Source organism: Equus caballus, chromosome 14 (assembly GCF_041296265.1).
Source record: "Equus caballus isolate H_3958 breed thoroughbred chromosome 14, TB-T2T, whole genome shotgun sequence".
Taxonomy (NCBI): domain Eukaryota; kingdom Metazoa; phylum Chordata; class Mammalia; order Perissodactyla; family Equidae; genus Equus; species Equus caballus.
Window position 1 is genome coordinate 104,010,361 of NC_091697.1, and position 24,432 is coordinate 104,034,792.

Here is a 24,432-nt window from a genome sequence, read left to right on the forward strand (position 1 = left end):
GACCATCCCTGGAGGGCAGCCCTCCTTCAAGTTGCCACACATTCTTGTGGCTCGGACATTTAGTTTGTCCTCTCTTCACTAGGAAGGAACTGCAGACTCTCCCCACGGTGCCTACAACCCAGGAATGCGAACATATTCTCCGTGATGTAACCTCAAATTTCCCTAAGAAGGGATTAAAAAAAAAGACACAGAAAGCTAATCACTCAATGCCTTTGGTAGAAATTGTGTTTTTTTTTCTCCTCCATTTGTTCTTCATCCAGATCCACTCTCCAGGCCCCAAGAAGCTCACCTTTATGGGCCATGTCCCCCCAGGCTCCCCTGACCTCTGGGCTGGGGTCATGCTCAGGAGCAATGGGAGGCCCCAGCAAGACGTTGGGGGCGTGCTAAGGGCGTGGGCAGGTCGGGGTGTTCCCTCCTCTACCCCTTGGGCTGGAGTGTGACAGCGTCCCCTAATTGCTAGTCCCTGGGGGCCTTACCCTCCCCTGCTGGTTACCTCAGGCCAGGCCACACCTCTGCAAATCACCTCTTCATTAAACACTCTTCAGCTAAACCCTGAGACCGGCCTTGTGGCCAGGGCCCAAAAGACACAATCAAAATTTATTCCAGATACTAAGCAAATGTTCATGTTTATTAATATAGATTACATACATTTTTTAAAAAAAGAGAACATAAAAACAGTGACATATATTTTATAAGTACAGACTGATGATATGCTAACGATAGTCATATTAAGTCAGAGGTATTTTAATACATACAGACTGAATGAACAATGACTAAATCTCCACTCAGTTGGAGAAAATGAATAGAATAACTAAATTAATAAAAATCAATGCTAGCTTCTACTTATAATACATACTATTCTGTAAATTATTCTGTGGCATTTGGAAATTTGCTTTTAAATAGGTAAGCATTTGCCTTGCAACTTTCCACTTTTCTTGTTTGTTTAAAATGCCAACATTTTGTCATAAGGAAAAAAGATACACTTCAACCTAATCGTCAAATTATTTTGTCAAATCCATGAGGGTTTTCTGTACTTGTTACTCATCATGGCATTAAATTAGCTCATTGACATTTTTTTTTGAGGAAGATTAGCCCTGAACTAACATATGCTGCCAATCCTCCTCTTTTTGCTGAGGAAGACTGGCCCTGAGCTAACATCTGTGCCCATCTTCCTCTACTTTATATGTGGGACACCCGCCACAGCATGGCTTGCCAAGCAGTGCACAGGTCCGTACCTGGGATCCGAACCTGCGAATCCCAGGCTGCCAAAAAGGAATGTGTGAACTTTACTGCTGCACCACCAGGCAGGCCCCTCATTAACTCTTAATACAAGTGAGTGGAAAATACAGGATAAGTTTCCTAGATTACAAAGTCAGTTTTGTTTTCTTCTGTCATTTCTAATCAGACTGACATAACTGATTCTTTTAAAAAGACCTGATTTGAGTAATTTCTTGAAAACACTTATAAATAGTGTCCAATTCCTGTAAACTGAAGGACTGACTTTAAAAAATGCGCTTCCTGTATTCCATTATGTTTTCTGCTCAAGTTATAACCACAGGAAGCAGTAACGTAAATGTTCAAAGTTCTTCAAAGGACAGGCCCTGCTTGGGTGAGACTTGCTTGGTGACAACTGGCTAAAAACACTTCTTTATGTAATGACACATTTATTACACACGTCACACTCTACGTGTCGTCTACGCTGTTCTTCTTGAGGGCCGGTCTCAGTCTTACTCAGCTCTCTACGCCCAGAGCACACCTGGGTGCTGACGCTGGCTCACGGGTGTTTCCATCCGAGAGTGGTCCTGGCAGGGTACCGCTAGAAGGGCATGCGCCTTCTTTTTCTGTTCTCGAAATCCACAGAGAGGTCTTTTATATTCATTCTGTCCAGGGACAGTGCGGCCTGCTTCGCCGGTTCCTCCCAAACGGGATCAGCTCAGAGCCTGCCCCTGAGAGAACCCTAGGAGGAGAGAGCAAACACAGGGGTCCAGCGCCTCTGCTCTCCGGCGGCTCAGCCATCGGGCTTCTGGCCACGCCTGTCTGCAGCGGCCCCGCCCTGCGTCTACTGCGGCGAGGCCTCCATCCCAGGGCAGGGAATTGTGAAGCCCAGCCTAACATCACTGGTGGAACCTATGCTCCTTCTTGGTCTACGTATACAGCATGTAAAACATCCAAAATGCTACCCATATCATCTGTTTTCGCAATTTAAGGAATTCAAACTTTGATATGTTTAGAATGAAAAACAGTAGAACTTTTTCTACACACAAATACTGTCTTATCCCTCAATAACTTAAACATTGCTGCTGAACAATTTCAAGATACACTTATTTGCAAAAACTGGGTAAGTCCAAACTAGAGAATCGCTCACTACTGATGGACAGCTCCAGGTGTTGAGGCCTGAACTGCACCAACCTAAACTTTGCCTATGAAATCAGAGAATCAGAGTTTATTTCCATAATCTCTGGGGGGAAAAAAAAGGAGGGGTTCAAAGTGCCTCATCTATACTGCACTGCAGGTGACACAAGTGTGTGTATGTACATGAATGTACATACATCAAAAAGTGACATCCAGTTACTACTGCAGCATTGGCAACACTCCCTGGGAACAACGTCGTTTTCTATTCCCGTTATCTTTTCCTGTAATGAACAAATAAATATGCTTAATGGCTCTCCTAAGAAGGAGGCATGCAGATCATACATTTCCTGTTTTTGACGGTGAAGTAAATACTGTTTTGGCAAGGACTAGTAGAATCCTCAGGTTATGTAGGTTTTTTTTAACCTTTTCTTTTTAACTCACTGGCAGTCCCTTTTCCTAAGCTAACAGCTTTTTGTATATGCTGTTGCTCAGGTTACTAGAGCACGTATCCATTTTACTCGCCATGAGCTGACCGCTGCTGTTAGAACTGCTGGGGTCGGGACTTTCTTTGCAGCAGAAGATGCTGTAGAGGTGCCGCTGGCACTCGGAGGAAGCGTAATAGTAGATCAAGGGGTCAATGCAACAGCTTATGCTGCTGACACAGACACAGAGGAGGTAAGCAAAGTAGGCAGCCTCTGTCGTGGAAATCGGAAACAGGAACGAATAGTGCAGAATCAGGAGGACGTTTGTGGGTCCGAAGCAAACAATGAAGATGCAGAAAACAGCAGCCGATAAGAACAAAGCCCGGGACTTCTTGCTCTGGTTGGCAACTGCGGAAGAGCTAAGACATCGAATGATAGACACGTAACAGACTGTGGAAATGATCAACGGCACAAAAAAGAAGACGGCAGAGAAGGCTGAGAAGTAATAGGCATAGTAACCTTCCAGCAGCGTCTTGTTGAGCACGTCATGACAAGTGGTTATGTTGAGCCCCGGCACCCGGGTGGTCTGCTCCTGGAGGAGAAGAGGCACCACCCCCGCGATGGCCAGAGCCCAGATGGCCAGGCACGTGAAGGACGCCCTCCCCAGCGTGCGCCAGGAGAGGGACCGGATAGGGTACACCACAGCCAGAAACCGGTCAATGCTTATGACTGTCATGAGCATGATGGAGGCATACATGTTACAGTAAAACGCTGCAGTGACGAAGCGACACATTTCAGACCCAAATTTCCAATCACTTCCGGAAAAGTAATAGCTGATCTTAAAAGGGAGCACAGACACAAAGAACACGTCTGCCATGGCCAGGTGTAACATGTACACCATGGCAGGCTTCTTGATCTTCATTTTCAAGATGAACAACACAATGGCCATGATGTTGAGAGGCAGGCTTATCACGAAGACACCCGTGTAGACAGAGGGGATGAAGAGAGTCAACCAGGTGCTGGTCAGATACCCTGAGGCCTCTTTGGAGATGGGCTCCGCAGGCGGCTTTCGAAGCGGACTGTTCCTGTTGATGGAGCTTGATGTGTCTTCAGTTAACATACTTTTGTTCTCCTCCTCGTACCCCTCCTCCATGGGGAATGGTTCAAATTGATCGTGGGAATTACTGAGAATAAACGACCGGGGATCCACAGTATCATTTGTTGCTTTTGACCCTGAAAAATAAAATTTAAAAAAAGAGAATGAATTAAAAAGGCAAAAGAGACCGGCAGAGAGTACCTGGTACTTCTGATTTTGTTCTCTTACTAGGAGAGCGGGGCGGAGGGCAGAGCGCAGGTGGCGCATGAACGGATTCCGACCTTAGCAGGGGACTGGCTAATTGAAAACCGCGTGCAATGTTCTGACGCAAGCGAACCTTTAAAACCCTGCTCCTCAGAGAGATAGAGGCCAACGACACACTCGCAGAGACCCAGCCTGCAGACGTTGGGAAAGGCTGAGTACCTGACACGAAGGAAAAAAGCAGAGATTTCTTCTCTCTCCTAGCCACCGTCTATAGAAACAAGCCCCTCCCAGGCTATAGACAGGACTTCTCTTTCCTCCACCTGCCTTCGTGTGGACATTTCTCCATTTAGTCTGCAGTCCCCCCTTGAAATCCATCCCTGCCAACGGAAAAATCCAGAGAACGTTGAGGGGACTTCTTCAAGCGATGGAGCTAGTGGCAAATTTGGAGTGGGGCCGAGGGCTCCCATTTCCACAACCATGACCAATGTGACAGTAGTTTTCCTCTACTATCTTTAGTCAGTTTCTGAATGTCCCAAATCTCTCACTGTATTTGGGTCTAAACCACCATCGCTCGGGTTATATTCTAATACACCCACAAGGCCCTACCACCTCAGTCATCTTCCTGTCTCCTTTCTCTGCAGGTCAGTGCAGCAGCAGATGATCTAGGCTGATGGCCTTCTCAGCTCAGATGCAGAGTGCTGCCTGCACCCAGGCTGGCGCCACGCCAACCAGCTCTTTTGAGTATCAACCAGAAGTCAAAGTAAAGACTCAGTTGCAAACTTTCTCCCTTTACCACCCTCTTCCAGTACAAACACCCGTTTGAAATGTTCATCAAAGGAACACAACACTTAGCCGCTGGAATTCAACCAGCTTTTCCTTCCAAGGAGGTTTGCCAAAATTCTGCCATTGAGGAGGCTTGGACAAAGAGCCTCTGTTGCGCCTTGGGAAGCTGAAGGGTATGGAGAGAAACCACAGAGGAAAAGGGGCCAGGTCTCCACCCCGGGAGTGTTCACAGTGAAGGTTAGACACGCAGGCCACTCAGAAGTGATGCTAGAGGATTCAAAAACTGGCTGGAAATTGGATAAGTACAGTGGATTTTCAAACTTTTGGTTTCATTTCTCAGTAGTGGAACACTCCTGCAAACAAAAACTTATACAGAGAAGCATAAATGCAATAAAACAGAGAGTTCTTTTCTGGCGTGGCTCTGTAAGGTCCTACCAGACTCAACCATCCCTTAGATAAAAATGACAAACTCTGGACCCCCTTCCTTCCCTAAATCAATGACCCGAGGGCATCTAGGTTCACAAGGCGGTGTTGGGGAGGGGAGGGATGAATCTGGAAAGAAAGGATGGCACCTGGTGAGTTTCTTGTTTTCAGTGGCTTTTAGCTTGAGAGAAGGCCCAAGTCAGTGCCACAAAGGATGGTTAAAACTCAGATAGAAAATCCACAGTCTTTCTGGCCTGAAGAACCACAGGACAGACTTCAGGGCAACCATGGTCATTGGCAAGTGAGGAGATAATCCTAAAAAGGAAAAAGTCAGAGAGAGGGGGCCCTACAGTCCCCTGGGAGCTCTGCCCCAGGCCCTGGCTGACTCTTGAAGCCGCATGGCATGCGTAGGGAGGACGCTAAGCAGCCCTGCTCAAGATAAAGGAGCTGAAGCGGAAGCAGCATTTGAGCTCTCGGCTCAAGAGGGAGAGTTTGCAGTTCGAGCCCAACCAAATTAACTGCCTGCTGAAGCAAAAACACCACCATTCTTTGGAGAAATAAAACAAAATCTTGAGTTTTTTTAATCAGTGACAACGTCCAGGATATAATCCAAAATCATTTACTATAAAAAGAATCATCAGGAAAGTGTGACTCAGTCTCAAGAAAAAAAAAAATCAATGGAAACCAATCCCAAGATGACCCAGATGTTGGAATTAGGGGATAAGGATTTTAAAGGATGTGTTACAGCAACTATACTCAATGAAGGAAAGGAAAATATTTCATTGAAATGGATGAAAAAAAAAATCAGCAAAGAAACCAACCAATGGAAATTGTAGAACTAGAAAATGAAGCACAAGAAGTTGGCATTTATTTCCAAAATGAACAGCAAAGCTAGAGCGGTACCGACTGAGACGGCAGAACAGGGCCTCACAGTGAAAGGCTGAGGCCAAAGGACCGCAGCAAGGTCATGAGTGGGTCCCCTAGGGCGAAGTGGTGGCCAGATTTGTCACAGGGAGAGGATAAATGTCTCCAGGGACAAGCCTCTGAGAACACATATATGTCTAGATTGTTCCTCTTGTTGATGGAGCTTGATCTGCATTAACGTGCTTTCGTCGTTTTCCTCCTCGTACCCCTCCCCCATGGGGAATGGTTCAAATCGATCATGGGAATTACTGAGAATAAACGACCGGGTAAGAAACTGTTCCCACCAGTTTCTGAATCTCCAGTACAGTGCCCCTTAAATTGGCTTTTAATCACAGATCTGCATTCTTATCTTGGCTCTGCCAGGAGTCACTTAACCCCCGTGAACGCAGGCTCAGAATCATTAAAATGGGATTCCAACACCTGTGTGGCCTGCAAATCTGGCAGCTAGCAGCCTCCCATGTGAAACAGGACACGTGTTCACTTTGAAAACTTTAAAAAAGTTCATCAAGGTAAGAAATTATTATTATGCTTCCCCTCTCACTTCAATGTAGCTTGCTTTTAGACTCAATTATTTACTCACTCTCAATTATTTTAAATTAAAATGGAATCTAGGCTCCTTTTCCCTCCTACTTAGCGATGTTTAGCTTTCCCTTATGAGGAGGTACATGAACGGCCTGTAAGTACATAAGTACTCAGAGCTGTAAATGAAATGTCAGATTCAGAGCCTTTTCCAGAAGTATCGCTTTCTCCCCTTTGTGATGCATCTCACTTACTCTGTGTGCTTCTTGACCCAGTGACATGGAGGCCTGACACTGGGACCGACAACCCCAGTGGGATTCGAGGCCACTGTCAAGGTCATAACGAACGTGTGGGAGCTGAAAGAAAAGAATGAATGGGCTCTGCCTTTTTAACACCACGAAGACAAGTGTCCTTAAACATGTTGAACTAGCGAAACCTTAAAACAACACCATGCTCCTCCGGTTTGGGAAAGCTGGCCAGATTAAGGACTTTCGTCCTGCATGGAGGGGATTCACACACATGTGAACCAAGACACCCCCCAGAGGAACGACACAATTTGAAAGCTACTGAATACTCACAGCGAAGCTTCTTAGGTACTATCACTTGCTCTGAAAATAAAACCATCCTTAGCTTTACCCTGTATTTAGTAGTTTGGCAATAAGTATTTGTTTTCAAAAATTTCTTGCCCGGCTAGGCCTTCGTGGGCAGTGTGGTGTGGAGGACAGAAACATTATACCCATTGGAACATGACTATGAAAACTATGGTTTTCCCAAAGAAAGCAGCTCAGGTGCTAAAGTCAGTTCTCAGACTTCTTGCTAAGTTTCCCTTCATTTAGTTTTTTCTAAACGGCTCCAGAGTGGTTCTGTTACTGAATAGAGCATATTGCTCAATAGCTTAACTATGGACTCTCTATAACTCTGGAGATTTTTTAAAATTAGTAAGTCAGGCAACGCTTTTTCTGACTTTGACGAGATCTGGCCTGGAAGCAGAGTGGTGACTGGATGCTCTTCCAAGGTCCATGCGATCCTGGGAGTTGTACATGCCAGCCTCCCAGGACTCTCCAGCCTCAGTTACGACTCAGACCTCTGCCCTATGGGGCTCAGACTCCTTGGAATTAACGAAGCAGAAGCTCCAGGACCTTGCCCACATTCCCACACGGAGCAGGAGAGTTGCAGCCTGCACTTCTCCATGAGTGAACCAACACTACAGGCTCAAGAGAAATAAAGAAGAGGATGATGGAAAAACTACAGAAACATACTAACCCCATCAAGAGGAATGCAGTGGTATTACTGGAATGTTTTACTGCCTCACGGGCAAACACACACCATTTTCCAGTGAAAAGAACCAGTCCCCCTCAAAGAAATGGCTGGTTCCAGATCTGGGGTAGGAAATACACAAGATGAGCCTTGAACATCTTCAAAGAATATGAGGGTCAGCTCAGAAAGACTCTGCTGTCAGTCAGAAGGGGAGGACACTGGCCAAGGGAGGACAACTGATCATCAAAAGACTAATGATGGAAATGAATTGAAACACTCGAAACATCATAAATGTTAAGATCCACGAATTCATAATGATGCTCAAAGGAAAATAAAACCTTTTTGGTCACCTTTGGAGGAAATCAAGGGACCCAGTCTGAAAACTGGTAAATAAAGACAAGATTCAAGCATTTATCCCGCCTTTTCTATATGAATGATATTTCAGGGAAATGAAAGAGTCAACGAGGGAGAGTTCCTTATAAAATAATTCCAGCTATAAACTCAGCAATAACAGCAGATTTAGAAAAGCATCATTTTGAAGCTCTGAGTGAAATAATGGATTTGGTTCAATGATCATCAGTGGTTGCACAAACTGTTAGGTGAAAGGTTAAAGGGGAACTTCACAACAGCTGGATCGAGCTGACAACACCTGGATCCACTGAGTAATCCTCAGATCTCAAAAAGAGAGACAGTCTTGAGGTGACGTAACAGGGGCGCACAGCACCACAGATGATGTGGTCCTGCACACAGCCGAACCTGAATCCGAGCAAGCCTCCAGCTGTCCCGACCGCACGACAGGAAACACGGAGGACAGCTGGGCGTGTGGAACAACCCTAAAGACTCAGCTGGCCAGTCCAGCACGGAGGGAAGTCTGTAAGACAAAAGACCCAGTTTCTTTAACAAATAAACAGCCATAAAAAAGGAGAAGAGGGGAAACAGAGACAGATTAGAAGAGGTTTAAGAGACATACCTACCAAATGCAAGGGGGGCCTTGTCTGATCCCGATTCCAATAAATCAGCTGTAAGAAGGCATTTCTGAGACAGTGAGATCTGGACACGGACTGAACAGTCCATGATATGGGACACTGCTGTTCGTCTGTTTAGGTGTTATAGCAGTATTGTGCTATGTGAAAAAAAAAGTCCTTATCTCTAAGGATATATACTGATGCATTTATGGATGACATGATATAATGTCTGGGATTTGCTTTAAAATTGTCCAGTTAGGGGAGGAGGAAAGTGAGGGTACAGATAAAACAAGATATGGGAGATAACGATACTGTTCACTTTTGGGTATGTTTGAAAATTTTCATAATAAAAGGAAAAAAAGAAAAAATATTTATGCATATTTACTTGCCACTAGAAACTAAGGACAAAGGTTTTTGCTTTTATTTTCTTCTGACTTGGTTTCGGAGGAGAACAAGTTCTTGAACGTTTGTGTGAACATAGGTTCACACTTAGAGAATTCATGTGATACCAACTCTTCAAAGGCCTTTCTGGAACATGAAGGAACTGCTGTATGAAAACACTTAACATTTCATGAGGTCCTACTACGTGCTGGATGTTCTACCTCATGTCACTCTAAAGTTTCTATGAGATGAGCATTACAACCCCCATTTTATGGACAACATGTGGAGGCACAGAGAGGTAAAGTAACTAATCCAAAGCCACACAGCTAACAAGCGGAAGAGCCAGGATTTGAACCTCCATCTGCCTGGCTCCAAATCTCATACCCTTTAAACCAATATACTAACCTCTTTAAAAAACTGGAAATCCATGACTTACTCCTACAAGAGTACTATTCTTTTCCTCTAAGCATTTCACCAAACAAATGAATCTGCCCATCCTTTGAACTAGAGCAGGCAGTGCGGGGCCCTGAGAATGGGTACCTCAAGTTGACGATGTTCACAGCTGTGGCTGGGGAATTCAGAAGTGCCGCTGACTGTGGCCACACACCAACCAGATGCCAACACCCCAGCCCCCAAAGGAAGGAGAGAGATAGCAGAGAGACATTCAAGGACAAAACAGAAAAGCAAGTCTTTCAGATATTGTTTGAGAGGGGGCAGAGGCAAGGGTATTAAGTGAACAGAAATCTCTGCTGTGGAAAAACCAGAATTAGAGGGAAAACCAGGCACACACTGACTGGAGGGTTACGAAAAGGTGGCCAGTACTGGAGGCGGCCTCGCCTCCTCTCCCTCCGCATGCTGGTGCAGGGACTCAGCTGGAAGCCAAGCGAGGTAGAAGTGGGAAGGGTGAGGCTAGCGGAGTAAAGACAGCCAGAGAATCTCAATGTGGGTGCCCGCCATGCCACAGCGGGAACAAGACAACAAGAGGGAAGTGTAGGGGCCCCTGCCTGGAGCCTCCTGGCGGCCAGGGCCTGGCACGTGGGGTTAGGACACCAACAGGCCTCTCTGGGAATTACTCAGATTCCCGGGCTGTCCCCGGCCTGCAGGGCCGCTTCCCACCAAAAGATACACGCCTTCAGCTCTGCCTGGGAATGCTGCTCTCTACTCTCCAAGATGGGGAGCTAAGATGAAAACAAAGGCACAGTAAAGAGGTTAACAGTCACCACTTCCTCCTGGGACCCAGCTGTCCCCAACCCCGCCCCAGTCCTTCTGCAGACTGTACACCTCAACTCAAACAAATCAGTTTCTGGAGCCAATAGAAACCATCTTAAATGGCACTTCCTGGAAATCGAACTCTTCTTGGAAATGCCGTCAACTGGGCTATGGCAGCGCAAGTCGCTGCAGCTGCTGCTCTTTCAAATGACGGCAGTTATTGATAATGCTTATGGAGTGAACTCACAGCGTGTACAAGCGCTTTTAAAAATCGAATAGAAAGTATCAGAAAGCACAGCACGTGGTAAAGGTGAGTATCATTGGGTAAAAGTTTTGCTTCCTATCCATACATACACACCGCTTGTCCGTGCAAGCTTGTTGCACACACACAGCTACTGTGTCATAATGTAAAGTGTATTTCTTACAGTTCTTACTGTTGGTGAGCAAAAAAGAAAAACACTCTTCCACAACACTATAAACCTGACTTCTTCATCACAGCACATAGAAGACACATAGATTATATAATGCCCTTACTTAAAGGTAAATAAATTTGTTTTCAAGTGCAAATTACAGATTATTCCTGTTATTTCAAAAGGCAGGTTCTTTTGAAAGCAAGTAAAGAAAGTCTAAAGGCCTATAATGGCCCTTTAACTGGCAGAACTTCCCTGGATGGTCTGGTCTGGAAGAAAAAGAGGCGGAATGTCAGGGGGCTTCTCCCAGTACCATCCCAAGGTCAGAGGTCAACAGGGGAGCCTGTATTTGCGGGACGTGGCAGCTCACGTCCAGAACAACAATGTCGGCCTGTAGAGCTAGCTGCTTCTCTGAGGGTCTTAGCGTGAGCAAGAGAGGGCAAAAGGCAGAAGGAAAGAAACCACAAAACAGGAGACAGAGGAAATTCCAGGAGACAGGAAATTCTGAATGCTGGATCGCGGAGTCCTCACACTAGCATCATCGTCAGAAATAAACCAGGGCTGCGGTTCCTAAAGACTCTTCCAGGGCATTTCTGTGGGATCAGGCGCTCAGGAAAACTAGTCAAGGGGGTTCCCCAGACACAAAGGCCACACACTGTACGGTTCCAAGCACAGGAAATACAGGGAAGAGGCCAGCCCACAGGGACATGCGGGGGCTCAGTGCGGGATGGGCACAGTGTCCTTTTGGGGCCATGAAAAGGTTTTGGAATTAGACAGAAGTGGTGGTTGTACAACACTGTAAAAGTACCAAATACCACCAAATTCCAGACTTTAAAATGGTTCATTTTATGCTATGGCAAGGAAGGGAGGGAGGGAGGGCAGGAAGGAAGGAAGGGCGAGAGGGAGGAAGAAAGAAAAAGAAAGAGAGAAAGAAAGAAGAGTTTCAAGGGAAAAGAGGGATGTGTGTCCAAAATGAGGACAGCGGGGAGATGAGGAACCCAGGGTCCTGGAGACTTCACTGTCTCGGCAGAACTCCAGCTCAGGGCTCCACTGAGTTCCAGCTCACGAGGGTGACAAGGACAAAGGTGGACTGACTGGGGGAGGAGGAGGGGCAGAAAGGGCACAGGGAAGAGGGGGCCAGAAGCACTGGAAGAGGAGCACATTCAGAGCGGCTGGGGAGCTGCAGCTCGGGATTCACCACACCCTGACCCGCTCAGACATAAAGGGCTGAGAAACGCTGAATGAGAGCGACGGGGGGAGGGGCGGAGAGGTGACCAGCAGAGAGCACAAAAGAATATTCCTGAGAAAGGTGGAGAATGCCTCAAAAAGTGTTCTCACACACAGGAAGAGCGGATAGATTAGGAATGAACCTACTGGCTTGATACGTCCTATAAAAATAGAGCCAAAGTCACCAAGGAATGAATGAATGAATGAATGAACGAATGAGAGAAGGAGCGAGAGAAGGAAGAAGGGAGGGAGAGAGAAATTAGGCAGATACTGGAGTAGAAAATTACTTGCTGGTTCGTAAGGAATCTGACTTTCCGAGGATTCTGGTCGGCCTCAAGCAGAATCACTGTCTGGTTTGGTGCCTTTTGTTTGGGCTTAAGACCACGGTCTCTCAGAAACGGCCAATTCATTAGCATATTCAAGACAGGGAACTATTTATGGCCTGCCTTACTGGTCTGTTTTCGAAAGTAAACAGCAGGAGGCAGGAGACGCCGAGCATCCAGGCGTCCATGTTCACAGCTCCTCCGCGTGCCGCCCGGGCCTTGGGGTGGGGGGGGACAGACTTTGCCTCCATGGGTGCTGGGTTGCCTCTCTACTGTAAGAGGTGGCTTCCTCCCCACAGTGGTGGTGGAGCAAGTGTGCTTCTAACTAGACCTGTGACTTAACCATCCGGGGTCTCAGTTTCCTGACCTGTAGAATGGGGATGACACCTACTGAAAGGGGTGTTACGAGGAATAAATAAGGTGGGAAATGTAATGTACCTAAGCAGGGTGTTGACTGTAGTAGGTTCTTGATAGAAGGTAGCTGTTTTTAATTAAACGTGAACATGTGGGGGTTGGGGAGGGCATTGAGGCCAGAGGGAGTAGCAGGGGGACAGAAGCCAGAGAAAGCATATCTCCCTGGGGGAGGAAGTAGAGAGCAGGGCTAGGTGAAGAACAGGTAGGGGGATAGGGTATGTAATGGGCGAGCATCTGTAATAAGGGAGGCTGGACAGAGGCTGGGGACCCATCCTGCAAGGGGAAGGGCACTTCATTCCACACTGAGGCTCCGGGCTTGAGCCTGTGGGCAGGAGGGCAGCACGTGGAATCTCCCGTCCAGTCCCCTCTGCCATGTCACCATCAGCTATTCTTGAACCCTTTCATCCTCCAGATTCTTAGAAAATTTATAAACATCACCTCTTGGTCACTGGCCATCTTTTCTTTTTTTTTTTGAGGAAGATTAGCCCTGAGCTAACATCTGTCGCCAATCCTCCTCTTTTTGCTGAGAAAGACTGGCCCTGAGCTAACATCCGTGCCCATCTTCCTTTACTTTATATGTGGGACACCCACCACAGCATGGCTTGCCAAGCGGTGCCATGTCCGCACCTGGGATGAGAACTCGTGAACCCCGGACCGCCAAAGGGGAAGGTGTGCACTCAACAGCTGTGCCACTGGGTGGCCCCACTGGCCCTCTTCGATGAAGGCAACTCATCACACTGAAATGGCCTGGACACAGGAATGTAAACTGGTTAATGAATTCACGAATGTCTCAACAAACATCTGGGGGGTGAACATCTGTTCTGGACTCCATGTTTCCCCACAGACCCCGAGAGACAATGCTCCTGTTATCCACGGGCAGGCTGGCTAGCGGCTGCAGAACGTCGGGCCCCTATCTGGGGCTCTCGGTTTTCCCAAAAGCATCACCTCAAAACTCACCCTGAGCAAGGACAGAGAGCAGAGAAAATGGTGTCTTTATCACCTCCTAATCTTGATGCATCTACACCATTCCCAGTGTGAAAACAATATGTAGTACACAGTCGTTCACAGATAATAAGATAACCGGCCAGAACCTGTTTCTGCAAGAAAAAAGGTGGCTAGAAGCTTATAAAGTACTATCGTTACCAAGAAACTAAAACATTTTTTCTCACTTTCTAACTTTACAGGCTAAAAACAACTTCTCTGCCCTGCTTTTTAAGGGGGGAGATGTTGGAAAATACATTTATTTTGTCAAGCAGCCAGAGACTTGCAAGTACACTATTACGGGTAAATGGACTCCGGGGGAGCTACCTCCTGGCCCAGACCAGAAGCTGAAATGCTGGGATCCGATAGTGTCTGCGGGAGCCGGGGTCTGGGGAGGGGGCTCCTTCCTCAGCTCAGTAGGAAGACGGGGTTCTAGACCACGAGCAAACGAAACCTGCCAACAACCGCCGTGGCTGGCCTGCTGTCACCCTCCGTCCTGCACCACGAGCCACTCCCGCGCCCAAGGCCCGTGCCGGGGCTGCTGGCACTGATTTTCCACTAAACGCGCCAAAGGACTGAGCTTTTCTCTACACACTCTCCTCGCCTGGAAAATGTGCAAGAAAAACAGTTCCAACAAAACTAAACTCCAGCGGGAGCGGTTCTCCACTTCGTATAGAAAAGACCAGGACGTTGATCGGTGGAGCAACGTGAGACCCCTTCTTTTTGGGGTGGTCCTGGGAGAAAGAGGCCACACAGTGGCAACAAATGCAGCGAGGAACGCAGGCTTCCCCTGGAAAACCCGCCCCCTGCCCCTCCGGATCCCGCAGCCCCGGGCTGGCCGGCTGCATCCCCCGAAACCGGCGCACAGGGGCCTCGGCCGAGCCCGCGAAGGCGGCGGGCGGGACGTGCACGCCCACCTGGCTACGACCGGGGAGGCTCGGATCGCAGCCTAAAAGCCTGTTTGTCTCCTGGAGGAAACTGAGGCAGAGGGTGCGGTCAGGGCCCCGCCTCGAAGAGAAGGCGCAACCTATACCCATTCAGTTCCCCCCGCGGCGTCCCTCCTGCTCCCGCCGCCCCATCCCAGGGGCCCCCGGCGGCGGGGCCGGAGGCAGGCAGGGCGCGAAGCCCAACCGGGGCGCTCTCACCTGGCCTGCGGCCCCGGGTGCGGGCCGACAGCAGGGGGCCGCACAGACTCAGCCCCGCGGCCACGAGCAGCAGCCGCCGCGGCCCCATTGTCCCAGGCTCGGCGCGGTGGCGCGGTGGCTCGCGCTGCTCCCGAGACTGTCCCGCCGCCGGAGGCGCGGCCCTGCTCTCTCCTCCTCCTCCCGGGGGGGGCCAGTCGGCAGGGCGGGCACAGCGCTCCCCGCGGGGCCAGGGCGTGGCGGCGTCTGGCGGCGCTCGGCCGGGCGCAGGGCTGGCGGCTCCGGCGGGGCGGGGCGAGCCGGGAAGGGCGCCCCCCGGTGCCGCGTCTGCGCCTCGCCGCCCGCCCCTCCACGCCGCCCCCTCCCCGCCGCTCCGCTGCCCCGGGGCTCGGCGACCTGGCAGCGCCTGTCGCGAGGTGCGCCGCCCGCCCCGCTGCCGGCCACTGCGCGTGGGGGAAGCCGAACGAGACGTTTTTTCCTCTGGGCACCTTGGACCCGCGAAGCTCTCGGAGATTCAGGCTGGCGGGGCCTTGGAACAGGGCCGCGAGGCCTGGGCGGCGGCTCCCTCGGCCTCTCCTTACCTCCCGGGGGCACAGACGGTAGCAGTGACCGTCTGATCAGGGTGCGCCCGGGGCGCCCGGCCCCGACCGAGACCTCGGTGCCCCCGGTGCACAGCGCCGTACCTCGGGCGAGCCCGCGGCCCGTTTGGAAGTTGGGGATTTAACTGAAAGTTTGAAAGTGACTTGTGTCTCTGCAACTTAGGGAGAGTGGATTAAGTTCACACGGTGGTGACAAGGCTGCCCCTGATGAGAAGGGGCCCTGCCTTTGGACAGAGTCCTGGATATTCCTTATTCGTTTCTCTTTATTTCGCCAAGTTAGACATCTCGTCCGTCGGACACTCATTATTTCACGGACACGCCGACCGCAAGTGGGACGAGCACCCCGGGCCCGAGAGCAGCCTCTCCTCCCCGCGCGGCGCGGCTGTCCCTTTCCCCGCCGCCAGCGGCTGTCGGCGCGCGCCCGTGGGAACCACTGTGCAGCCTTCGCCCGAGGCCGGTCGGCTGGGCTGGCTCTGTGCTCGGGCGCGAAAGGGGTGCCCAGAGGGCGAGGGGACCTGGGGACTCCCAGAGGCCCTGGGGACTCCTAGGGCCCTCACCCTCTCGCGGACGACAGTGTAAGAGTTTGAGTTTGGCCAAATTCAGGTCCCAGGGCGGGGGACGCCTCGCCGCTCCGGGGAGCAGCTCGCAGCCTGTTCTGTCTCGAGAGCATATCTGGTGGGTGCGTCTTCGAGACCACAAAGGAAACGGGTCCCCTCAACCGGCCGTTTCTGGGAAAGTTCGCCCGCAGCGCCTTGTGCCCTGAGATGGGCGGGCGTGTTCGGCCCCCTGCGGCTGATGAACTCCAGTGGACGTCACTGGTCAGGGCTCTCAGCTGTTTAACAAGGGAGTTTCGCCTTGAGAGGGGCATTCCCCAAGCAGAGCCCTGACAAACCAGTGGGGGAAATACAGCAGAGACTATCCGGTTCTGCCCTGCATTCCAGCATCCTCAGGGCACAGGGCCTGTTGTACATAGAAGTTGCTCAATAAATTACCGAATAACCCAACTATGTAACGCTATTTAAAAATTTTCCCCATTCGTTTCTCTGAGCAAAACATATCCAAGAGTAGACGTGAACCACTACAATTATATATTTCTCCACTCGCTATTGACTTATACCATTTTTCATCGATCCTAACCACCACTGATTTTAAGACTCATCATTTTAATTTATGTACCACAAGCAAGAAACAAACGCTGCCAATTAAACTGTGACATACACCTGACTGTGAGAAACATCTCAATTTCAGGATTGTTTAAACATAAAGAAAGGACATCTCAGAATCAATGAAATACAGTGTAAAATATTAAAGAAATCAATTCACATGGCAAAAAACTCAACAGTTCAAGGATATGAAATGAAAAGTAAGAATTCTTCAAACTCTTTTGAGTATCTTCAAAAATAGTGGTTTTAGCTTTTATCACACACAAATGCAGATTCCCAGACGCCATCCCAGGTCTGTGAAATCAAAATCTACATTTTTGACAAGCGCCTCCAGGGGATGGTGATGTCTGAGAGCTCCCGGAATATAGTTCAGAGAAAGCTTATTCTAAGACAGTGGTTCTCAAACTTCGGCAGGGATCAGAATCATCCGGAAGATTTGTTAAACCACAGTGCTGGGCCCCATCTCCAGAGTTTCGGATTCAGCAGGTCTGGGGTGTGGTCTGAAAACTTGCATTTTTAGCAAGTTCCCGGGTGATGCAGGCGCTGAAGCTGCTGTGTGTTTGCGACACACTGAAAACTACTGCTTTGAGAGGTAAAAAGAACTGAATGGGATTTCATGTAGTTTGTGAGACTTTCTTTAAGGTACACAATATTTCAAGCGTAGAGAAGTACAGAGCCTAATAGCACACCCACGGGCCCACAACGTGGCGTGAACATATACATGTAAATACATACACATCTTACACTGCTGAAGCTTTTTTGGTACTCCTCTATTCTTTTTCCTGCCCAGAAGACGAACTTTCTCATGCATGTTTTTGTACTTTTAGTACATTTGTGTTTCCAAAAAAGAAAATCAGTTTTGATTTGTATGTTTTAAATATTTGTACAAGTAACATACTGTAGGAATACTTGGGCAGTTTGCATTTTTCTAGATTTACCTGATTGATACACGTCTAATTCTTTCTTTTTAAACTCTTTATAGTGTTCTCTTGTATGTGTACACCTTATTTTATTCTTCTAAAGCTATCTATTTTATCTGCAGTTTTCTCCCCATTTTTATATCTTATATAGCATATTTTTGTTTTTTTCTCGATGAATCTGCCCAAATTTTGGAAATGACCATTTTTCAATGCCCATCTTTTTGTTTTGCTGCTTTTATTATTTATTTTCAATGTCATTACTTTTCACACAGGCTTTTTATTATTTCTTTCTCTGACTTTCTTTGGACTTACTCTTTATTCTCCTAACCTTTTGAATGGATTACTTACCTTGTTAATTTTCATTCCTTGTCCTCCAATCACCACCTCAGCTGCATTTTACAAGTTTTGATATGCAATTCAGGTCTAAATATTTTGTCAATTTCATCATCTCTTCTTCATCCCATCAGTTATTGGAAGTTTTGACACACTTTTTGTGATTGAGTTCTCATTTTGTGTTATGGTCTGTTGGTGATGTTCTGTTTTCTGTTTTTTCCCCACACTCTACAAAGTTCCTATAACATTTGTGTGCTCTTTAGAACTTCTTGAAAAGGGTATCAATCTCTCGACTTCAATTTCTTCCATGTCACCCATACCAAAATCCCTTTGTTGCCAGTTCTAGAGCCAGTGTGCATTGGTTCCCTAGAGTAGAAAACCTTCCTGACTAGAGATGGCTACGTAACATGTCGCTGTCCCTCAGAAATGACACCTCGACACTGCAGCATCACCCAGGATGGACCACTCGCTGTTGGTTCCCAGTTTCATTTTCTCTGTTTGAACTTGCCTGGAACCAGTGGGAGTCATTAGCTACTTGTTCACAGTGTTTGTGGTATTTAGTAGTGTTTTTAAACGAACGTGACATCAAAATAGCAAAAACTTTAATCCCAAAATGGTATGAAAGTAGTTTCTTTTAAACCCACTAGATGATCTACCTGCTTCAGGCATTCCGGTCGCCACTCCTCTTTGGAGGTCCTCCAAAGACGACTGTGGATCCCAGAGTAATTCCCCTTTGAAGCTCACGGTGGGATATCTGGAGTCGTGTGAAATCAAATCAAACTGTACTCCAATCAGGTGTGTGAAACTCCAGATTCTGTGCAGATACGGCCACATTTGTTTTTCAGGGAAACAGCTCTGTAATCAAGTTACAAGCTAATCCGCAGGGGGCCTGGGTTTACCTTTTGTTGTTACAAATCTGCGTTGCTATTTTGGATTTAGAAGTAAAGTTAGTCTCTCATAGTGGGTCAAAAAATGTATTTTCAGTAGTTGTACTATGGATAGAATGGTAGACTCTGCCTACGGTTGGGGTGCTAAGAAAGGGTCAAATTCATTATCTCTTAAAAAGAAAACAACAACTTTTGTTGCAGTTCTATAAGGTGAACTCAATATCTTCTACTTCTCCTGGTCATTTCCCATTGGTGTTAGTCAGGGTTCTCCAGAGAGAGAGAACCGACAGGACGTATTATAGATATAGATACAAGAGAGGATTTAGTATAGGAATTGGCTCACGAGGTGATGGGGGCTGAGAAGTCCCCTAATCTGTTGTCTGCAAACTGGAGACCCATGAAAGCCGGCGGTATAATTCAGTCCAAGACTGATGGCCTGAGCACCAGGCAGTTGCTGGTGTAAATTCTGGAGTTCAAAGGCCTGAGATCCAGGAGCTCCAATGTCCGAGGGCAGGAGAAGATGCAGTCCCAGGTCAAGAAGAGAGAGAGAGAGAATTTGCTCTTTCTGCACCTTTTTGTTGGATTCCAGCCCTCAGTGGATTGGCTGGTGCCCGCCCATGTCGGTGAAGGCCATCTTCCTTACTCAGTCTGTGGGTTCCAGTGCTAACCTCTTCTGGAAACACCCTCACAGACACAGCCAGAAATGTTTTCCCAGCTATCTGGGCATCCCTTAACCTGATCACGTTGAAACATAAAATTAACCACCATGCCTTCCAATGTATTTTAGCTAAGAGATTTCATACTTGAAGGAAAACCAGCAAGGCAACCTAGAAAATCTGTATGAGCTATTTCATTTGAGATTGAGTTGAGAGCGTCCACATCATTAGACTGAGATAATCACTAACCACCCCACTCCTACAAGGGCCAACCTAAAGCAACACTGTGACTCCTGAGGGGCTGTGGGGTGGCGTCTGTCTCCTCTCAGCCCATCGCAGAACCGGCCCTGGGCCTCCGCCTCTTGGCCATTTACAAGACACTTCCCGGCTCTGGACTTCCGGCAGACAGTGAAGCAATCTCTGTCCTCTGAAGCTCAGAAGATGTCTTAGAAGGCTCTATCTTAACCTGTTACTAAGTCCTGGTTTCAGTAACAGAGGCAACAGATTTTTCAAAAAGCTGGTCAGCAGTAAGACCATCCAGGGCTCACCACAATCTCTCAAAATATAGACAGCTTTCGCCATTCAGAGGTCTGAGGTTTGCCTCTTCGAATATTTGAGGAATACTACAAATCCCTACTTAACCACAGCCCAAGTCATAAAAATTACATCATGAACAGCACCTCTAATTAGTGCCCAACCACACACACATACACCAAAACACACATTATGGTTTTGGTCGTTCAGTGACATAAGGGAGACGTGTTATGTCAGACAAAGATCACCCTGAGCTGGTCTCTTCTTCACAAACTTCCAGAAGAGTGGAGTAGGCACGGGTTTTCCCTCTTGGACATCACGAGAGCAGGTCCTCTGAGAGCAGCGAAGCTGCGTGCTCCCGAGGTCATTTTTGCCTTTTCAAGGTCCAGGTGCCGGAATTCAGGGGAGCATGGACTCTCTCAACCTTCTAGACCAAAGACCACTTTTGTAACAGCAGAAACATGATCAAACCTACATCAAAATACAGGAATTAGCTATACAAAAATCAAGATACAGTTTCAATTGCTAAGTGTTTTAAAAGTGAAAAAAAAAAAGCTTTTGTCTTCCCACTAAGAAAAGCTATGAGTGCTTGGGGGTGGGGGGGAAGGTGGTGGAGGGTAGCAGAATGGGCCCCCAAAAATATGCCTCTTCAGCACATGGTTTATTTTGAGCAACTGCGGACAGGTTGACACAGGAGAAGCTCTGGAAACAGTAGAACTTATCCTTTTGTAAGGGAAGTTTACATTTATAAAGGAAATTTGCATTAGAAAAGCGTCCTGTACCAGGAAGAGAGCTGTTAGCAGAGATGACTTCTTCACCGGGAGAGTTAGTGCAGGCAGAGGAAACTTTACCAGACGGTCCCTCTTCCCACCTTCCTGTAAAATGCACCCCTGCCCCTGATCCTCACGCCTTTCTTTTGTCTTTAGCAGAAGATCGTATTTAAGGTGGTGGCTTGGGCTGTTCCTGGGAGTTCTACTCAGTTCCCTGGTAATACCCATGTATACGTGGGGTACACGTTTAATAAACGTGTTTGTTTTTCTCTTGCCAATCTGTCTTTTGTTACAGGGGCCTTGGCCACGAACTGAGAAGAGTAGAGGGAAAATTATTTTCCCTCCTCTACAATGGGCAGGAGTCCTTGGTGGCTCAGGGCTATGAGGCACCATGTCCCCTGGCTTGGGGGATGGTTCAGTCCTCCTGGGAGAGGCACAGGCCTGGGCTCCCACTATCTCACACTCACACTCCCCTGGCTTCTTGCTGGTACTCCTTTCCTTCATCACATTACCGCTTCTCTGGGTCACATTCTTCCCTGTGCCTTAAAGATCTCAAACAAGTAGCCGTTGGTAATATTGTCCACAATGACCTCACCTTGTGGGCCAACAGAGAGAAAACATTCACGTCATACCTCTGGGGACTGGCATGACACAAAGATATTTATTCACTTGGATAACACTCAAGTATATCACTCAGGGTTGGAATGAGTTAAGACAACCTCCTTCCAGAGATGCTGTGAAAGATTAGCTTTTGCCTCCAAACAGCTTTCCTTACTTTTGGCTCCTCCTCTACATTTCCACTGAAGGTCTTTCCTGGAGCATGAAGAAGGAAGCTGACCCTCCCTCCCACTGCCCCAGCTCCAGTTCCTCACCAATCGCCAGCTGGAGGGGAGAATGAGTTTATTCACAGGTGAAACTTAACTGTATGCTTATTTGATTCCTTTCATGGAGTCTATACTAAGGCCAATGCATCAAAAAACACATACACCAACTGTGGAGACAGTGAGCATCGTTTCGAGCATTGTCTGTTTGGACAAAGAGCATTACCTCTTTGTCCAAACAATCACTAAAGTAGCAGATTCTACTTTATAAAATTTGAATTTTCCAAATCCCGTGGGTCTAACGCTTAAAGTTCATTTGTGCCAAAGGAACATAAGCTAGCCCACTTTCTCAATATTTTGTAATCCCTGTGGAAAACAAAGCCGGTTGATTGAACGAACAGAATACAAAGCATCAGGGGGATTCTTATTGTGGTGGAGACGGCTGACCTGCCCCAGGAATCAATCTCCCTTTCTTTTAATAATAGTACCACCTCCCTCTCTGCCTGGGGGTTTAACTGTGCACGTGACTGCCTAGTTAGGCCTCTCTTGAGGCTGGTTGTGGCCACATGACTAAATTTTGGCCAACGGGATGTAAGCACAAGTGACATATATAATTTAAAACACTGGCCCTGGACTTGTGTCCCCCTCCTTGCTGGCCAGGAATCAGTGACAAGGACAAAGCCCACCGGCCAGCCTGAATCCCCAGACAACCTCGGGCCTGCTCACTTACCTTGGAACTTACAGAAACTGAGAAAAACAAATCTCTCTCTCATTTCAGCCCCAGCGTTCGGGATCTCTCAGTCACAGCGGCTTACTCCGTACCCTAAGGTGTACAGCTATAGTATATTCTTTCTCCTCTTGATCAGCCCCCACCAAGAACCTTCTTGTACCCACTAAACGATTGGAGTCTATGAAGACAACTAAAAAAACCGAATGAATGTAATTCAGTAACATTTATTTTACATAAAATAATTTTCAAAGAACACATTTAAAAACCATCTAGGTACTGATTTTATTGCATTACAAAAAATTGAGAGGCACAATTGAAGTATTCAAATAAATTGCGAGGGGTGGAGGTGGGGCCTAGGATTGATGTCCTTGTTGTTCCTTAGTCACTTAAAGGCTCCGGGTACAAGAGTCTTTACCATGAGGCAGTAGTGCACTTCATTTAGTAGGAATAAATCACATAAAATATATACTTTTATACAGAAAGTGTTATTGTATTGTCACTTTCAATTATTATAAAAACTTAATCTTGAATTGCACAAAAGTTCTCTTTTAAAATTGGTAACTCCCAGAAGGCAGAGCTTAGAACTAAGTATCTGTCTAAATAATTCATGGCAAATAATTAGGTTTCCATTTCTCCACAGATCAAAAAAAAAAAAAATCTATAGAGAATTATGTTATTCAAATGGGACATTTAAAATTTTTTTCATAGGAAAATAGGTTTGCATATTTGTCCCTAGTCAGCTAAATTAATTTTCTCCCTACTTTCAAACAAATCACAGAATGTCCAAAGTTTTAAATCAGAGTACCTATACCACAGTATAATGTGGAAGTGTTTACATTAATTCATTTTGTGTATCATTCTACTGTAGTATCAAATTATCAAAAAAGGCACAATGGGTACATTCTTCGGAAGAGTTTTGGTCTTTTAAAAAAATCACACGTTTATAAGCAGTGATTTAATCATGTTTAAAAACAAAAATACTGAACAGATTCGTTTCCTGATCCGGGTGGGACGGAATCCGTGACATCTCTGCAGGCGCTTCACTTCCCATAGAACTTCTTGTTCAGCAGGTAGATGAGAAGGTTCACGTTGACTTTAACCTTGTCAAACATTTTCATCACAGCCACGCCTTCATACTGCATCTGAAGTAAATCCTGCAATTGTCAGGGACATCAGTCAATCTCAGATTTGACAGTTCGTAGGCTTAAGAAACATTCTAGAAGAATTCATTGACAGAAATGAGACTCAATTGACGGAATGACCTAGGTGAGCGTTCTCAAACTTTAGTGTGCATGAGAATCATCTGGTTAAAAACACAGGCCAGTTAAAGCACAGAGTGCTAGGCCCTGCTCCCAGGAATTTATGATTTTACAGCTCTGGTGGGGGCCCAAGAATTTGCATTTTAACAACTTCCCATGTGATGATGATATGGTCGCCCTGGGTGCCATACTTTGAGAATCACTTGCCGAGATGAAAGAAAGTAGATTTTTAGAATTGATAAGGACCGTATGAAAGAAAACCATTATCCTTAAGTTAATATCACATATATAAATATAATTTTTAATTGGAAAATTAAAAACACAGATGTTCCAGCAAGATGGGGCATATCCTTAAGAACAGCAGTGTTTTCTAACATGGAATAAGATAATCCATTGGGGAGCAAAAAGAACACTAAAACTCCTGTTTATTTTTTTCTCATTCTTTAAACATTTAAATTTTATATATATTTTACAAAGTACATTTTGAGTACAGTGGTAGGCGCACGTACACTTTATAAATAAATATGTGCAAATGGGGAGAAGCGATTGTGCTATCCCTGATGAAGCTGAGTGACGGAAATTTGGAGACCATTGTACAATGCAACTCCTTCCGATCTAGACCAGTTCTGTTCTGGTATTGACAACAGCTCTTATTCTCAAGTCAGACTATCCTTCTACGTTCATTGCCACCACATTAACAAAGGGAATAAACTTGCCTGCTAAAATTG

At 46.9% G+C, this 24,432-nt stretch overlaps 2 protein-coding genes across 7 annotated transcripts in view; both read right to left on the reverse strand.

Moving 5' to 3' along the window:
* Positions 1-607: 607 nt before the first annotated feature.
* Positions 608-15,336, reverse strand: F2R (coagulation factor II thrombin receptor). Of its 2 annotated transcripts, none has more exons than XM_023618153.2 (2): positions 15,036-15,336; positions 608-4,007 (listed from the first exon to the last, which is right to left on the reverse strand). In XM_023618153.2, the coding sequence occupies exons 1-2, from the start codon at positions 15,121-15,123 to the stop codon at positions 2,809-2,811; spliced, it is 1,287 nt and encodes a 428-aa protein (XP_023473921.1). In that variant the 5' UTR covers positions 15,124-15,336; the 3' UTR covers positions 608-2,808. The 2 variants fall into 2 exon arrangements, with proteins under 2 accessions (XP_023473921.1, XP_014586289.1); XM_014730803.3 differs by lacking the exon at positions 15,036-15,336 and adding an exon at positions 12,460-12,543.
* A 7,313-nt stretch (positions 15,337-22,649) lies between these two features.
* Positions 22,650-24,432, reverse strand: part of IQGAP2 (IQ motif containing GTPase activating protein 2) — a 267,737-nt gene continuing 265,954 nt past the window's right edge. For all 5 annotated transcript variants that reach the window (XM_023618155.2, XM_070234658.1, XM_023618156.2 and 2 more), the window contains one exon: positions 22,650-23,599. In XM_023618155.2, coding sequence (XP_023473923.2) covers positions 23,486-23,599 — 114 coding nt within the window. In that variant the 3' untranslated portion in view covers positions 22,650-23,485. The remainder of the gene's footprint in view (positions 23,600-24,432) is intronic.